The sequence below is a fragment of the Grampus griseus genome (genome assembly GCF_964374135.1).
Source record: "Grampus griseus genome assembly, chromosome: 8".
NCBI lineage: Eukaryota > Metazoa > Chordata > Mammalia > Artiodactyla > Delphinidae > Grampus > Grampus griseus.
In genome coordinates this window covers 99,570,578-99,588,789 of record NC_139002.1, presented here as the reverse complement: position 1 = coordinate 99,588,789, position 18,212 = coordinate 99,570,578, and the positions used below count along the sequence as shown (strand labels likewise).

Here is an 18,212-nt window from a genome sequence, read left to right as displayed (position 1 = left end):
TTTATCAGTTTTGCCTAAGGAATTTCTCTCAGGCAGTAATCCCACCCCCAAACTCCCCGAGTTTCTATACCACAAACTATTACCTATAAATGACCAAGTTACAACATTGATTCAGTGACTACTCTACTAGGGCTGTGTTAGGTACTATGAAGAATACAAGAAAACAATAAACATGGCTCCCATCCTTCATCCTTTCATTATTCATCAAACATTTGTTGCCAAGCTGAGTGCTAGGTCTTGGGAATACAAAGTCATATGAGGCATTGTCCTGCCAAGAGTTACTTTATCATTGGAGATATATGACAGATATGTGTAGGATGAAAAGTATTTGCCAAAATAGACTAGTGTAAGAGCTGTACTAAAATACTATCTAGGGGCTTCCCTGGTGGCACAGTGCTTAAGAATCCACCTGCTGATGCAGGGGACACGGGTTCGAGCCCTGGTCCAGGAAGATCCCACATGCCGTGGATTAGCTAAGCCCGTGCGCCATAACTACTGAGCCTAGAGCCCTCGAGCCACAACTACTGAGCCTGTGTGCCACAATTACCGAAGCCCGCGTGCCTAGAGCCCGTGCTCTGCAGCAAGAGATGCCACTGCAATGAGAAGCCCACTCACCACAACGAAGAGTAGCCCCCACTCGCCAGAACTTGAGAAAGCCCACACTTAGCAATGAAGACCCAACGTAGCCATAAATAAACAAACAAACAAACTGTCAAACTATCTAATTCATTGTCAATTTGCTCTTAAGACAGTGGTTGCAGTAAATTCAGAAAAGAGAGGGAATTCTGTCTGAGCAGTCAGGAAAGGCTTCACGGTAGATGTGGGAATGAAGCTGAGTCTTAAAGAGCTTTTTGGGATTTGCAAGATAGAAAGGAGGAGAAAATGCAATGAATGAAGTGTAGAAAGGCCCACCATATGTAGGGTTGAAACCGTGAGTAGACTACTTTAAGCACAGAGTTCATGAAGCGTACGAGTGGAGGATTGGTTTGGGAAGGTAAATTAATATGTGAATATCATCAATGTGTGTGCTGAAGTTCGAATTATGCCACTGAACGTGTGACACAGTTTTTTAAAAAAAGGTCATTTGGCCTTGATTCCAGCCTGGCATACCAAGATTACAGAGGGATTCCACAGCATCTCAAGGTTGGCTGAGACCTGAATCTTAAGTACAGGAAAGCTAGAATGTAAGATTGAAAAGAATTATGATGAATGCGGCTTAGCATATATTCAAGTCATCCATTCTTAATAAAACCAATCCATGATTCTTTTCTTTTTATAGTCTGGTGAAATTGATATTGTGAATCACAAGACAGGAGACAAGTGCAATCTTAAATTTGTTCCTTATAGCTACTTCTCTCGGGATGTAGCAAGAAAGGTAAGAGAAGTTGAAATTAAAATGTTTTTCACTTAGCGTGTATCCCATAGAAAGTCTGTTCCTTTGGAGCTGGTGTAGGTGGATGGCTTGTGTGTGTTCAAAAAAAAGGAGAGATAAAGGAGAAAGTCAGCAAAAGACAACAAGTTAGAGAATAAAAGTCAAGAGCAATGAGGGATTGGCATTTCCTGGCGGTCCAGTGGTTAGGGTGCTTTCACTGCCGTGGGCCCCGGTTTGATCCCTGGTCGGGGAACTAAGATTCCAAGCTGTGCAGGCGTGGCCAGAAAACAAAAGAGCAATGAGATTTGAAAATGGGCAACACCGAGGAAGGACGAAGGAAAGGGTTACCGGAAGAAGGCATGGGTACCTTGAAGTCTGAGTGAGAGTTCTGGCACCACCGCAGCGGAACTGTGCCGGGAGTTTTGATGGGAGAGTGAAGAAATCTGTTTGTGGCTCTCTCTGCTTTCTGGAGAGAAGAATGTAACATAATTCTGAGTACAGTCAGATCCTTCTCCTACATATATCATTACAACAAAAATCTGTACAACAAAATGGTAATGAATCCTCCAACTCATGACTCAGTTATTTTAAGCAGCTCAAGAAAACATAACAAAATAATTTGAATGATTCCACGGAGTTTGTCATAACAGGATTTAACCAGTATTTACCCTAGGACTTCGGTGTCCAGCGTAGTCAGGGAAGCTGACACAGCGAATGCCGTACTCCAGAGCCCTGCTCTCCCTCTGTAGGTGACAGGGGAAGTGACAGACCCATCAGGAAAAGTTCACTTTGCCCTTCTGGGGACGTGGGATGAGAAAATGGAGTGTTTCAAAGTACAGCCAGTCATCGGGGAAAACGGGGGTGACGCTCGGCAGCGAGGCCACGAAGCAGAGGAAAGCAGGGTCATGCTGTGGAAGCGGAATCCTTTACCGTGAGTATCAGTGTGGGTCCCGCCCGGGTCCTGCTGTGACCTCAGCCTTGGAGCGGTGTTGCGGCATTTCTGCCTTCCTTCCCACTTAATTCTGTGAGGGACTGAGCGCGGGACATTGGAACCTGGAGATATGACCAGAAGGTGGTCCCCGTGTGGTTGGGTTGTAGCGTGCCTTGTCCCAGGAAAGTTCAAACTACTCAAACCACGTCTGCCAGAAACATTTGGTGTTTCCTAAAGGTCCTTTGGATTGTGATTCCGAAGGATGTTTTTCTATAATTTAGAGTAGAACTATTCAGAAGTGGCTAGAGGAGAAAGATGCCCACCACCTGTGGCCCAAAGGCCTAGCAGCAGTATAAAGGTCCCTGAGATAATGTGCAGGACTTTGGAAAGAAATTAAGGTGGAGGCCATTTGTCTCCTGTCACTATTTAATATGTTCAGTCCTCAGTAATAGCCAAGGTTATCCCAGAAAGAGGTTAAAAAGAAAGCGAAGGAAACAGGAAGAAAGAAGTTTTATTTAGTAGAATGTTTCATCCTTCCTAATTTCACCTGAGCATAGCGCAGGCCCAGAAAACTATCCAGTTGAGTGATCCTGGGGAGGGGATGGGGAATGGTCCAGTCGGGTCTCTTAATTAGGTGAACCTGATGTGGTTGGTCCTGGAGTCTTTCCATCTGTAGCACAGCCAGGGTGATGTAGCCCTTGTAGTGAACTTAGTTGGTGCTCTTTAACTAACAAGGGTCTCAGCTCTGGCATTACCCTTCCTCTTTCTCACCCTTTACTTTTAGGAAGAATGCAGAAAACATGTACTACTTCTCAGAGCTGGCTCTAACGCTCAATGCCTGGGAAGCTGGCACTGCCCCCACAGACAGCCGATTACGGCCCGACCAGAGACTGATGGAGAATGGGCGCTGGGATGAAGCAAATGCAGAGAAGCAGCGCCTGGAGGAAAAACAGAGACTTTCCAGAAAGAAGAGAGAAGCCGAAGCTATGAAAGCCACGGAGGATGGTAGTGGACGCCTTCTACTCTGTTTCCCGGTCCCGACGCGTGGCAAATGCCCATGTGTTTTCGGCTCTGATTCTGTTTTTCTTCACCCTCTTTCCCTTTTAGGCACGCCCTACGATCCCTACAAGGCACTGTGGTTCGAGCGGAAGAAGGACCCTGTTACCAAGGAGTTAACCCATATTTATAGGGGAGGATACTGGGAGTGTAAAGAGAAACAGGACTGGAGCTCGTGCCCGGACATTTTCTGAACCGGCCGTGACAAAAGGAGGAGGATCCAAAGGAGAAGAGGACAGAGGATGCGCGGGAAAGCTGGCAGTTGTGACTCCCTTACGGAGAGCTTTCCTCAAGTTTGTCTGTCTTAACCAATCATTTTTTCCAAATCAATCACCAGAAGCAGACACCGTTGGCGGTGATTGGCTGGTTGCCTTAGCTGATTGAAACTGCAGTCGACATTCTGGATGCTGTATGTGTGAGGGAGGCGTCCTGGCGGAGTGTTAGGTGTCGTCCCGCTTCTGCAGAGTCACGTGCTCTTGACCCTTGCCTCTCCCTCTGCCCCGGTTTGAGATGCTGTCCCTCACCCTCCCCTTACAGAGCCTGCCCAGCCAGGACCTGCGGAAGAGGATGACGCGGGCGGCGTCCGGTGCAGTTCAGAGCGAGAGCTGATTTTAGAGGTTCCCTTTAAAAAGAAACACCACGTAAGACTTTCCAACAGAGGCATCGTGAATGCTCGTGGTGGAGCTTGGGCGTGACATTATGAAGTATTCACAGATGGGGTCAATTGAATGGGGTGTCGGTGCGGAGAAAACCGTGGCACTGGAACACTTGCGAGAGGGACTGTTCTGCGAGGCCGGGACGTTCAGAGTTAAATTCTTGGAAGTTTCGATCTTCACTCGCGTAAAACACCCTGCTGCTGTTCTCCATCTTCTTTGACAGCACCCGGGGCCACCTGGGTGGTCGGTAGGAGGCTTGCGTTATCCTCACAAAGGGGTTTTACGGACTTGCTCAGGCGGAGAACTTCTGAGAACACGAGGCAGGATGGAAGAACACTGCTGGCCACTCTTGCTTTCCCCGCTCCTCCTCTCCCCCATCCTTCATTGCCTTTCCTCTCTTCTCCCTCCGCGCAGTACTGCTTCGGGTTTGTGCCCTGTGGAGCAAGGCGTTACCTGTCCCATTCTGATACACTTCAGAATCTGAGAGAAGGAGTTTATCTGGAATAAGTTTTCACCATCTCTCAAGCCCCATGGACTGGAGCCACCTCTGGAATAATGCGTTAAGTATCTGTATAGTATATATATATGTAGAGAAAAATCTAATTCTTTTTTGGTTTGATTTTCCTTCTTCCCATTAAGAATCTTGATTTTTGATATCACTTGTCTCCCTGGGACTCTCTCTTGGACACACTGATGTGGATTGGAGCCCCCTCTGCTTTCCCTCTTTCAGGGGCAGACGGATTCCAAACCTGATCAGGATCCCGCCCAGCGGTTCCTGAGCAGGGACCTTGTCCATGGTTTGTATCATGAGGTGCCCACTGCTGTCTAAACTCTGCTCTTCTAATTACCTGACTCTTGAAAATGAAATCCTAACCTCTTTCCTACCTTTTTTCCTTCTCTTACTAGGAAGAGTATGGGTAGAAAGTCAGGAGGGTAATTTCCGGTTTGAGCCTGCCTCTGTCAGATCTCAGCACACAGAGCTGATCCCCAAAAGAGCCTTCTTCCTAGGAATCGGGGCACCGTCGCGTGGGGTGGGGAAGAGAACTGCTCCTGCTGGGCCCTGGTTTCTTTCATTTTTTTGTTCCGTATTTGTTTAAGTTGTCTTGTTCAGAAATCTGACCCCGCCGTGCCACCCGCCCCTGGCTGAGGATCACAAATGAGGTGCCTTCCGTGTACGCTTCTCGTTAGTGCTTTTCGTTTCTGTTCCTTAACTGCCGAGCCTCAGCCAGCGTGGGTCCTGGGGGGAGAATCATTCCAGAGGAAGCCGTCCCAGCAGGGAAATTGGATCTGTACTGGGTAAATAGCATCTTACTCCTTCCCCGCCATCCCTTCCTTCCTAGCTGTGATGAACTTGAGACAGGGACACCTCCTGGGGAAGTTCCTCCTGCGAACTCAGCTCGATCCCAGCATAAGCAAGGGATTATTCCAGGGCTGCTGCTTTCAAGGAGGCCCATAAAAGCGTTGATGTAACTGGGGTGGGGGGCGGAGCTATAGACAGCGGGAACTCCCCAAACAGACGGCACTTCCCTGCTCTCTCTCCCGCTCCCCGTTGTCTGCACTACGTTTCCAGCCTGATCCCCAGTGAGGTTCCTGCTAATGGAAGAGGCTTCGAGTCCTTCAGGTGAAATAAAGTCACATGAAAACAAAACAAAACTATATATATTTTCGGTTTTTTTGCCTTATTGTTTTTTTTCCAAGAAAACTACTAAATTAAATAATTTTTAAAAAGTCATATTGTTTGTCTGATTCACTTCTACTTAAGGAGGAGGCAGTGGGAAGAGGTGGAGAAGTGGCCCCTGGGTGATTTGTTCTTGGCAGTCTGGGAACTTGATCTTCATGGGAGATGGAAAGAAAAACTGGGCGCGGATTTCCAGATGCTTCGACTATTCAACAACATTCCAGAGGTCCTAATGACCACATGAGTAGTTTTAAGAGCCCCCGATGCTTTAGTGCCATGTCACTGTCAGGGTCCCACCTTGCCATAGGGGAATGGTTTCTAGTGTTTTGTGATACTGGGCCTGTTTCGCCTCAAAAAATAAAAGTTCTTGAATTTCATCTCTCTTGCCCATTTAGATTTTCAGGATCTTAGTTAGCTGTTCCGTGTAAGAATTCAAATTCTGTATTTTGAAACATAAGCAATTGAGTATTGATTTGAAGACCTTGGAGAGAAGTAAAGGACAGTTTTTCTCTGCACAGTTTAGGGAGGGGAGAAGGTGGCCAAAGTGATCGAAGGGGCGTGGAGAGGCCTCCGATGAGGGTGAGCGCCAATTCCTGCCCGGAGGGGGGGCCCGCACATCACTGAGCATCTGCTTCTGCGTCCAGAGTGCTGAGACTGGAGCTCTCAGCATTGCCAGGCTTCCGCTTAAACAATTTCAAGAAGTATATTTTACAATTGTCACGTTGAATATGAGGAAAGGCGCTCAGAAAACAAACTAAATAAATTTCCTCAAGGTCACATAGCTGATTGGTTAGTCACAGTACTGGAATTCAGAGCTGGGTTGGTTTAACCCCCGAGTTTGTGACCTTTACAAACTTGTGCTCTGTGAGAAACTGGGTTGGAAGGCGGCTGGTCGTTAAGTCATTTCCTCCTGGATTATACATCGTGCAGAAATGCGTTTCTCTGTTTCCAGAAGCTTCTTAATGTCCATAATATTATTTTGGGAGTCCCACGTGAAGGAAGGCGCATTGGAGCATTTTTTTTTTTGGCCATGCCATGTGGCATGCGGGATCTTAGTTCCCCGACAAGGCGTTGAACCCACGCCCCCTGCGTTGGAAGTATGAAGTCTTAACCACTGGACCGCCAGGGATGTCCTGGAAGGAGCATTCTTGAAGTTCAGCCTCCTGGCTCCTTGGTTTCTCAAGGCTCTCATGCCCACAAAATCAGCTATGTTGTCAGGAGTCATCTTTTCTAGCCTGGTTCCTGGGAAGGCCACTTAGCCTTGATGTTAAGTATCGGCAACGTTTTTTTTTTTTTCTGGCAAGCTAAAAACCACGGTAGTCGACCCTTGACGCTTGTGAGAGCTGCATCCTGCAATTTTGAATACCGTATGGTATGTGATTTCCTCCAATAGGGTCAGTCCAATGTACCTGAAACTTTTGAATAATCCCTCCTTTAGTCCTTAATGGGCTCCTGTGACATGATGGGATGTGGATCGCGAGGAGTGTAGCTTACTCATGATTCAAAATTACACCCGTCAGGGACCTCTGAAGTCCAACAAAAATGTTAAACCTATACATTTCAAAGGTCTGCTCTACTTTCTGCAAGATAAGTGAAAATCAACCTATAGTATAGTCCTAAAAAGAAGTGTAGAAAAGTCTAGAATTTATTCACTATAAGGTATATACCTTGTGAAACCCTAAGACTATCAAAATTTAGAGCTTCTAAAAGCTTATAAAGCTTTTGCCCAGTACTGTGCCCTGCCCTGTGGGAGGCATCCCTCAAGCCTTCCCTGGCTTTCCCTTCTGAAGCTCATAAAATAATCTGTGGTTATGTTCTCCTCAGTCTTTCCTCCCTACTGTCTTTTCAAGTAGAGCGCTCCTTTTGGGGTTCACAGTGATCCCCCAGGGGAAGGAAGCAAGCTGGTCAGATGAGGCATCTTTAAAGGCAAGAACTAAGGAGCTCAGAATCTTCTGTAAGTAGCCTTGCAGAGGTCACACTTGAGTTTGACCAGGTGATTTAAGAAGTTAGTAAAGAACCAGTTGGCCCTGAGAGAGGTATGGCTAGGATTGTCTCCATTCGTTCATTCATTAAACATTGACTTCCAGCTTGTTACATAACATAACATTAGAGATACAAATGGCAAGAAAGAGCTCAGGTAAACGGGCAATTACAATCTAGTTTGATAAATGGCATGAAAGCACTGTAGAGGGGCAACCATCCTATAGAGAGTGGGGAAGGAGGGGATAAAGACATGTCAGGGACGCCTTCTATTCAATACAACTAGGAGAAAGTATCTGAGTTGAGAGTTGCAGGTTTGATAGGGGTTAGGGAAAGGGCACCCTGTAAGATGCTGCATGGATAAAGATGGAGAGCAAAGTCGAGGAAAGCATCCTGCTTTTGGATGGCTGTATGAATGGCTGGAGTTTAAGGTCAAGGAGAGGGCACTGATACAGTGATGGAGAGAGGTAAGGCCCAAGTCATGGAAGTCTTCATATACCACATAAAGAAACCTTGGTTTTCGTTTTCAGCAAGGGAGCCAGTGAAAGATTTGTAAGCAGGGTGATAGGTTCCGGTGTGGAAAATGATTGACAGGTAGTCAGATCAATTAAGAGATTGGAGAAGTTGTGAGAATGAAGAGAAGTGCAGGGATTCCAGTATTGACTGGAATGAACAGCACTTGAGTATGATTATTGGTGGAGAGCAGAGGGAGGGAGGCAGGGAGAAACTTGTATTTTTCTTGCTCAGGAAACTTAGAAGGAAGGTGGTAGCAAGCTAAACAAGTCTAGAGGGAAAGATGGGTTCATTTTGGGGCATTCTGAGTTGGAGGAGCCTGTGGAGAGGTTGAGTGAGCGACTTAAAACATGGGTCCAAATGTAATGGCTACATTTTTGTGAGAACTGAGGAATGAGATGCTGAGAGAGGCTGCACATTAAAATCACCTGGAAGTTAAAAGATATATAATCCTGAGCCGCATCTGCAGAGATTCTGATTCAATTAGGGTTAGGGCTAGTGCAATTTTATATATATATATATATAAACGCAAGGGTCACAAAATTATGAAAAGAGAGGAGGAGGTGGGATAAATCAGCATATTAGGGGATATTATTAAACCACAGCTCGCTTCTCAGAGTTTGAGAGGTCTGAGCCAATTCCACATTTTGACAATGTCTATATGTTTCAATTTTTTTTTTTTTTTTTTTGCGGTACGCGGGCCTCTCACCGCTGTGGCCTCTCCCACTGCAGAGCGCAGGCTCCGGACACGCAGGCTCAGCGGCTATGGCTCACGGGCCCAGCCGCTCCGCGGCATGTGGGATCCTCCTGGACCGGGGCACGAACTCGTGTCCCCTGCATCGGCAAGCGGACTCTCAATCACTGCGCCACTAGGGAAGCCCCTGTTTCAAATTTTTTAAACGTCAAGATGAGATTACAAAAATTGAGGTATACTTTAAATAGGTTTAGCAAATCAATGCTTTTAACATACAGATACAATGACTCTATGTATACTTCATCAGGAGGTAACATTGAAAATTGACATTTGAAATCTTCACAAATGGCCTTCCTGTCTGTCCTCTTGCATACACTTCTTGAGACCACTTTGACAATATCTGAAAAATTCAAAATGTTCGTGTATTTGGGCCTTGCGAAATCTGCCTTCTCACAAGAAAAACAAATACAAAAGGATAGTCATTGCAGTATTGTTTTTAATAATGAAACCTAGGGGAAAAAAGTCAAAATGTCCATCATTAGGTATTTGATTACATGGATTGTGTTATATCCATACAATCCGATATTGTGCATGGGTTAAAAAGAATGAAATAGGTCTACATACATAGCTGACATAAAAAAAAAAAAGTCCACGTTTTATTTTTAACTTTTTTTCTTTTGTGCGGTACGTGGGTCTCTCACTGCTGTGGTTTCTCCCGTTGCAGAGCACAGGCTCCGCAGCTATGGCTCACGGGCCCAGCCGCTCCACGGCATGTGGGATCTTCCCGGGCCACGGCACGAACTCATGTCCGCTGCATCGACAAGCGGACCCTCAACCACTGCGCCACCAGGGAAGCCCTCCACAATTTAGTTTTAAATGAGAAAAGCAAATTGCAGGGTAGTTAAAACAGAGAAAAGTAAAATTATTTATCACATCTAGCTTATAAACAGAGGCCTTGCCTCATCACCTCTAATATTTAAGTGCCTACCTCCAGCTGAACCTATATCCGAATCCTTTTTTGCTGCAATGGAACAGATACTATTTCATTATAGATATGAGGAAAACCTGTTCCAAGGAAAGCCGAAATAGCTCAGTTGGGAGACCATTAGACTGAAGATTTAAAGGTCCCTGGTTCGATCCCGGGTTTCTGTGACTATCCTCTTCTCAATAACGTGTGTACTCGTCTACCCCTCTGTGAGGGGGGTGGATCTCAGGCTGCTGCTCAGGTCTCACTTGAGCATGGATGATAATGTGCTTGGGTGGATGCGGAAAAACAGGCCAGTTTTCTTTCTTTTCTCTGGGAAGGAGGAAACCGTAAAGGGATTTATGTCTTTGCTTTTAAGCTGCTCTGTGTGGCTGCTCCGTGTGGCCGGCGGGCTCTCCCCACACACGGTGCGCCGTTCGCTTTCTAACTCATCCCAGCCCGCCGGCTTCTTTCCCACCACTTTCCAGGAGCTGCCGGTGTTGGACTCTCTCTCCGCTGGGACGGGCGCGCCGACGCTCCGCAGGGGCAATTGGCGGTCATGGAGCCACCACGTGCGGGGCGCGGGGCTGCACCGAAAGAAATCGTCGATTTCAGCTTGGGGTTTAACAATAACAAGGACAGCTTTTGCTGATTGATGGTGGCGGCGGCGGGGTGGGGTAGGGTTGGAATTCCTTTCTGGTTTATGTCTACACTAGCGTTGTCAAATCAAATACAGGACGCCCAATTAAATTTGAATTTCGGAGAAACAATGACTATTTCTAGTATAAGCCTCCCAAAGATTGGCATGGGACATAATACACATTCGTTATTTTTCTGAAATTCAAATTTAACTGTATTTTTATTCGCTAAATCGCAAACCACTATTGTACATCATATCCCCACACATCTCTGGATGCGCCCCTCCACCCCACACCGCGTCCCCGGAAAGATACTCAGAAACTATAGTCAGGACGACGTGGATTTCAGAAGAGACGGGTAATTTCTTATTCTCATCTCTCACGTTTCAAAATGCCTTTGTGTCCATCAGCTAATTTATTCTCACCACCACCGGACAAGACCTTGGTGGGGATCACCAGGAAACACCCCAGGAATCAGCCATCTCACCTGGTCCCAGGCTTCCAGAGCTGTCCGCTCTGGCCTGGGATGGGGGTGGAGGAAAGGGAGATTTGGAAGCTGGAATGAATCTTAAAAAAAAAAAAAAAAAAAAAAAAATCGGGCTTCCCTCCCTGGTGGCGCAGTGGTTGAGAGTGCGCTTGCCGATGCAGGGGACACGAGTTCGTGCCCCGGTCCAGGAGGATCCCACATGCCGCGGAACAGCTGGGCCCGTGAGCCATGGTCACTGAGCCTGCGCGTCCGAAGCCTGTGCTCTGCAACGGGAGAGGCCACAACAGTGAGAGCCCCCCCACCCTCCCCAAAAAAAAATCGTGTTAAGACGATGAGCCACTCCATTCAAGGCAGTGCAATGGAACACACGCTCAGGGAATGCTTTCTTTTCTGCCAGCTCCCAGGCTGGGACATGGGGAGAGGAATGAGACCTAGTTCTCACATAAAAGGCAACATGGAGAACTATTGCTTTTGGACCTATTATTTGTCCTCCCCTTTCTGTTAATCTGTGCCAAGATGCCTGCTGATGAGGGGTTTCAGCCCCCAAAACTTTGCGCTCTTGGGTGGAAGGATGCATTTTGCTTAAGGGACTCTGAAAAATTCAATGATCATCAAAAGGAAGGAAAACAAAATGGTGGATGAATAGATCGGGCAGTTCAAACTTTGCATGATGTATGTCGGCACGTGTGATGGTGAATTTTATGTGTCAATTTGGCTAGCTATGGTGCCCAAATGCCAGTCTAGGTGGTGCTGTGAAGGTATTCTTTAGATGTGATTAACATTTAAATCAGTAGACTCTGAGTAAAGCACATTACCCTCTATAATGTGGGTGTGCCTCGTCCAATCAGGTGAAGGTTTAAGAACAAAGACGGGGGGTTCCTGATGAAGAAGGAATTCTCCTCAAGACTGTAACACAGAAAGCCTGCCTGAGCCTCCAGCTGGCTGCCCTGCTGAAGCTGGACTCAAGATGCAACATCAACTCTTACCTGAATTTCCAGCTTGTTGGCCAACCCAACAGATTCTAGACTTGACGGCCCCCACAATGCCCTGAGCCAATAAAAATAAATAAATAAATCTCTATCCACCCAGACAGCATGCTTTAAAGTGTTACACACAGGTAAGAGGGAAGGGTGAGAATTTTATTATTGCTCCCGAGGAAAAAGTGCTCTGAACGAAGGTCAACCACCTCGGGACCATGAAGGTGGGCACCATACTCCTAGGAAATGTTGGGCCTTTGCCCTGAAAGGGCAAACCCTTCCCAGTTTCCAGCCTGAGGAATCCCTTTGGGAAGTATTTGGATACATGCAGGAAGCTCCGAGAATACAGGTGTGTCTGCCTGCATCACCAAGCTCGCAAGCCTGGCACACCCCTACTCACCTTTCAAGGCACGGTTCTAATGTCTTTTTTTCCTGCCAGGTTCGGCTCTACCCACCTTCTAGTCATTCCTCGGTGTTACCAAAGTATATATTCCTCTATTAAAGCATTGATTACACGGTCCCAAAGGTCTGCTACCAGCTCTATAGTAGCTCCACAGTGCAGGGGAGGAGACCAGGGATGGTGCGGGTCACCAAGAGCTTCCCCGGTGGGATGGAGGTTAAGCTGAGTCCTCAAAAGTGCTTTGGGCGGACGAGGGGGAAGAAGTGAAAGGGAGGTTGCATTCCAGTTAGAGGGAACACCGTGAGCCAAGGCCCAGAGGATTGAAAAGGTATAGCGGGATCTGTAGTACGAAAATAGTGGCGTGTACGCTTGAGAAGTGGAGGGAGGTGGCTTCAGCCTACCCAGAGTGGGGTGAGCGCGCGTGCGCAAAGGCCAGGCCCGTCGGGGCGGGGCTGGCGAGGGTGGCGAGCGGGGCGCGGGCGCGCTCCTAGAGCCCAGGGCGGTGGTGGCTGCCACCACTTCTGGCTGGATCCCAGATCGTCTCTTTCAGCTCATCCGTTTCGTGGGCGCCTAGGATGGGAACAAGGAGCTGCGAAGTGGCGCTTCTCGGGAGAAGTAGCAGCTTGGTACCTTTAACACTGAACTGTGGTCTCCGACCCTGTGCGCTTTGGGTTTAGGGCAAGGAATCGCGGAGGGGCGGGGACAGTGAGTAAGCGGCTTCTCCTCCCTCCGCAGGGTTTTGCAGAAATCAGGATTCACGTTTGCCAAGCGGTCTCTATATAAAAGAGGACGTGTTCTGTTTTATTTGAGAAATCTGTATTCATCTGCCAGAGAACGACTTAATTACCTTTCCACACTCCCCACTTCGCCTGCCCGGCGCCGTGGGATCTCTGGACTGGAATTGGATTGAATCACACACAAAGGAAGAGTCCGGAAACTCATTCGGTATCCCGCCCATTAGCTGCAGCGCAAACGGTTACATGGCTTTCACTCACCGGAGTGAATGACTTTGGTGTGAGCCCGGATAGCTCAGTCGGTAGAGCATCAGACTTTTAATCTGAGGGTCCAGGGTTCAAGTCCCTGTTCGGGCGGAGTTTCTTTTTCTTAACAGGTATTTTAAAAGTGAGAACTAGCTTTAGGGGCCTCTGATTTTTAGCCGGTTGCCTTTGGAAAAGGGAGTAAAATGTGGAGCGTGTACCCTGCGTTTCCAACCACTTCCCGGGGGTAAAAGGCAGGCAGACACCACGGGCCTTTGTGCAAAGACCTCCAGGAGATTCGCAGTGCATCGCTGTAGGGTCTAAATAAGCTGGCTTACTCGGCAGCCGCCGACTGGGCTGCTTGGTCTCAACTACTGCTGCAATTAAAGAAAGGGGGACGAAGCCTTCAGGAAGTCGCTGGGGCTCCCGCAGTCGCCGCCTCCCTTCGCTCTCCGTGAGCGAGCCCTGCAGACCCTCTCTCTCGGGTTCCCTCCCTCAGGGTGCCTGAGGATTGTGGGACGGATCCCGCACCCTTCCACTCCACCTTGCTACCCTTCTAGAGAATATTTTTTGCGCTCTGAAAAGGAAGAGATGCCATCTAGAAACTGAAGCACCAGACAGGGCAGCTCCCCCTCCCTACCGAGGTCCAGTCTCTCCGCTAACCCCCAAAGTGTGACCCTGAATCCAGGGAGAAGTTGAGGTTGAGATGGTAGCTTCTGCTGGTGGGAGAAGGAGGGTGCCTGCTGGGAAAGAGTGCGTTTGAGGGGCTGGAATGCGAAGTGTCCTGGAGTTCGAAAAACAAAAATGTTAGCTCCCACTGACTGCAAATTAATAAGGACAGCATTTGGCTCCTGAGAAGTTTTGAGGAAGTCGGGTTGTGGACACAAGAGCTCAGGCATGGATTCACCAAGACTAAACTAATCTTCCCTGTGAGGTGAAGGGACCAGGTACATCCTTGCCTACCTGGAGACTGAGCCTTCCTTGCTTCTGCCAGGCAACAGAAGAAAGTCGATCTTGAACTCATTAACAGGATGGGCATGTGGGCTGATTGAGTCAGCTGCCCTCTTAGGTGATGGACTATGGTACCTAATGTACCCAAAGGACGCTGATCGGTGGGGCAGGGCGAAGGTGGACATAGAACTCAAGTGGGAGGCAGGGCCTTCACCCCTTCACCCTCCAAGCTGAATGCCTTACCCTGTGCCTACACAGACCCACAATTTTCTTCTCTCCAAAGCACAGCTTCCTCATCAGGAGCAAGGGAATGATAGTAACAGCACCCCTCTCATAAACCTGTGCTGATTAAATGAGGTAACAATGCATGCAGCAGTGCTTAGTAGAGTCTTTGCCCCAAAGCGAGCATGCAGTACGTTGCAGCTATTATTATTAAAGAGCTTTCAGTCTAGGGAGGGAACAAAAGACACACTGAAAACAGGTAAGAAACCATTTCAAAGAAATGTGTTCCCAATATGTGAAAATCATGAACCCGTATTCACGTGACTTGTGTTGGTTGGTATGTGCTGAGGAGACAGCAATGGTCACCGACCCAAGGAAGAGTGGGATTCTTTCTAGAAGGAAGTGAATCATGGCACTCAGGTGGCGTTCCAGGGGAACAAAGTAAGGGAGCTGAGGCAAACACTCGGGTTTTGCCTCTTCTTCCTCAGGAAGTCCCCTGGAAAGTGAGCAAGTCCATTTCTGGCAACCTTGAAAAGTGGAGTCTCTTTGCTCCGATCATTTCCTGACTGAACAAGAACACACCAGGTGGGGGAAAGGAGAGGACAAGGGGAGGAGAGCACTGCGACCTCCTGGCTCTTTTCTCCTTCCTGTCCTCAAGTTCACTCCCTCTCCCTTTCACCAAGGGGTGAAAAGTGAGAAAAAAGCAAAAAAAACAAAACGCCAAAAATTAAAAGGAAAAGACAAATCAAAGTCTCTCTCTACCAAGACCTTTCAAGCTTTGGAGCTGAATAGCTCTGCTTCGGTTCTGGATGATTTGAGGGCAAATTAGTTATTTCATTTAAAAATTATCGTATTATATCAACCTTAAGGCAGGGGTGGGGGGGGTGGGGACTGAACTGACACCACGTAGAGGACGTGCTGGGCACACAGTAGGCACACAGTAGGCACTTAGTAGGCGGCTGTCTTTCCTCTTATTAGGGTCCTGGGGAGACGTAAAAAAAGCCTTAGGAAGACAAGAATATGTAGCCTGGGACAATTTCCCCACATTGACAGAAATTCTTTTTCTCACTCACTGCCCTCGGAATCTCAGAGCTAAAATAAGATGCAATTTGGAAGGTGAAATTGGGAATTGGAAAGGTAGAGATGAAAGAAAGTCTTAGTTTTTAAAATTTTTTTCTTAAGTTTCCTTAACAGGGTCGAGAGACCCATCGTCCTCGCCGAAATAGCTCAGTTGGGAGAGCGTTAGACTGAAGATCTAAAGGTCCCTGGTTCAATCCCGGGTTTCGGCAGAGTTTTTGCTGACTCATCATCGGACGGGACTGGAGTCTGGAGTACCTTCCTTTTCTTACAGTGTCTCCCATGAAGGCTCACCTCCCTCCCCGATCCCACACACTGCGAGGATCCTAAGAGCTTAAACCTCGTAAAGATATCACAAATAATGGAATGACCTGGACCCAGTCCACTTAGACTATGTGTCGGGTGTTTCATAGTGTGATGACCACCACTTCCGGTCTGCACGTAGAAGGTCTTGAGTTTGATGCCAAGTAGAGTTACGCTGGGCTTGCAAGCGTTTCTCATTGACGACAGACATGAAGACTTCAAAAACGTTTGTCTATACACGCAAGTCAGGGTCCTATCAGCGTGTTAGAAATTTGGTGAAGAATGGTTCTCGGCGGAAGATGTGATTTATAAGCACGTGTGTTGACCTGAAATATTTCTTGGAACCCCAGTCTTCTCACCGTGCTTTTAATAAACAGTGTGTGAACTATTATCACTTAGTGCCAAAATTTGCACATTTACTGCCAGGAGCATTACCATCCGTGACTCTGACGATGTTTATTGATGTTTCTATATAAAATAATACATGTTAGTTTTAAGGAAAAAATATCTGAAGACAAAGTATCTATCATACAAGGTTGGAAGAGAAAAGACGGAGGTTGGAAGAGAAAGTTACCAGTTGCTTTCCTCACCTTTCACTTTTTCTGCAAAATCCACCTTTGGTCTGGCCTGGGTTGTAAACTCCAGGAGGGCTGAATCAAGTGTGTTCTGCATAATCTCACAGCTGCTCAGCGAGAGTGGTGTGGACACACGCTCAAATTTGTTTTAGGAGTTTAAAATAACCGCCCGCACAGGGACTTGAACCCTGGACCCTCAGATTAAAAGTCTGATGCTCTACCGACTGAGCTACCCGGGCTCGGAAAAGCAGCGTGGATTCTAGTCTATCCACAGAAAATAGACCACGTGGCCCTATTCTTTTCCTATTCGATTAAAATCCTGAGTCTTTTTGTTGATTACGTGAGCGGTGAAACTGCAAAATCAAGGTCGGGAAGGCGTTTGGCGAAGGAATCTTTTCTGATCCCATTACAGAAAGACTATCAAGAAAATAGACCGTGCTTCCACGCCAGCAGCGCCCCCGCCCCTCGCATCCTAAAGGGAACATCCCAGGAGGAATTCTCCAGATTTAGAACGTCTGGATTTCTAAATCCAATCTTGGTCTGTGAAGAGTCCCGGAGGGTCTTGCGGGTGGAATCTTATGAGTAATTGATTAGGTCTCCAATCTTTATTAGTCAGAACACATCCAGGACCAAGACCCGGTCCTGGTCCTCAGTGGGGCGGGAAGGCACGCAAAACAGAAGTCAAGCGCTTTGATGGTGGGAAGCAGGTCAACGCCAGAAGTAAGCGTCCTGCCAAGTATTCAAGCGGGAGGTGATGCCCGGATGAGCTACCAATGGTGACTGGGGCCCTGAAGGCTTGGGAAGAGAATTTTGAGCAGAGGGAACAACAAAAGGAAAAGGACCTTCGCCAGGGAATCTGAACATTTTCCTTGAAGCTCCCATTGAAGGGTTTGGATCCGGCTGGAGTTTATATTTTTAGGAAGTCCCATTACCCTGGCAGCTGTGTCCTGAATATAACTAATGTGGACACACAAAAAACAAAAAGTTTCCTGCCATTTCAGTAAACAACCCATGTTGCCTACCATTCCACTAAACAACGAATGTTGCAGCCATCCAGCCACCAGCCCCTGCACCTTCCCTGTTGGTGCGCCCAGAGGGGAATTCAGGATGGAGAAAAACAGGATACTGGCCCTAGAGAGTTAAGATGCATGTCAAAGGAATATTTTCAATGAACCCAGACCCTTGCGTCTTCCCAAACTTAGAAAAGCACTAAAATAATTAACTTGAGATGTCTGTTTTGTGTGTGTGTGTGTGTTTGGCAGTAATCATTTGATGTTCAACTACATGGTTTTTTTTTTCCCAGCAAAAAATCCTATATATCCTGGCCCCTCCCTTACCTTCCTGGAACAGTTCCTCAGAGCTGAGAGGCCGATTCCCTGGCTATAGTCTTCAGTAAGGTCCCTGAATAAAACGGAACTCTCAAGTTTTAGGTTGTGTGTTTTTTCAGTTGTCACTAATAGGCGCATTTTTTCATTACTCCTGTTTCTTCATTGCCATGTTATTCATTGAGGCACTGGATAAGATCCCTTGAAAGGGAAGGGAAAGGAATCCTATGGGGTAGAGCCTCATAACCATTTTAGCTGCCTTCGGATTTCAGAGACACTCTGAACTCTGTTGGGGAAGGACGACGTCTGCAGTCTTTTTTTTTTTTTTTTTTTGCAGTCTTTTATGGAGAAATATATCCGTGTAACCGAGCAGGACCCTAGGCGGCCTTCCTGAGACAGAGACCCCGAACTCCACCTAGTGTGCTCCACCTGCCTC

The 18,212-nt window shown here is 47.4% G+C and overlaps 1 protein-coding gene across 2 annotated transcripts in view; it reads left to right on the top strand.

Annotated features, from left to right (window-relative positions):
* The window catches only part of OSBP (oxysterol binding protein), a gene marked incomplete at its 5' end in the record, with an annotated part of 33,698 nt that extends 27,951 nt beyond the window's left edge, over positions 1–5,747 (top strand). The window contains 4 exons of one of the 2 annotated variants that reach the window (XM_082659486.1): positions 1,280–1,375; positions 2,122–2,303; positions 3,088–3,308; positions 3,411–5,747. In XM_082659486.1, the coding sequence (XP_082515612.1) occupies positions 1,280–1,375; positions 2,122–2,303; positions 3,088–3,308; positions 3,411–3,553 (642 nt within the window). In that variant the 3' untranslated portion in view covers positions 3,554–5,747. Of the gene's footprint in view, positions 1–1,279; positions 1,376–2,121; positions 2,304–3,087 lie in introns of both variants that reach the window. The other variant, XM_082659485.1, reaches the window with a different exon arrangement.
* Between the last annotated feature and the right edge of the window lie 12,465 nt (positions 5,748–18,212).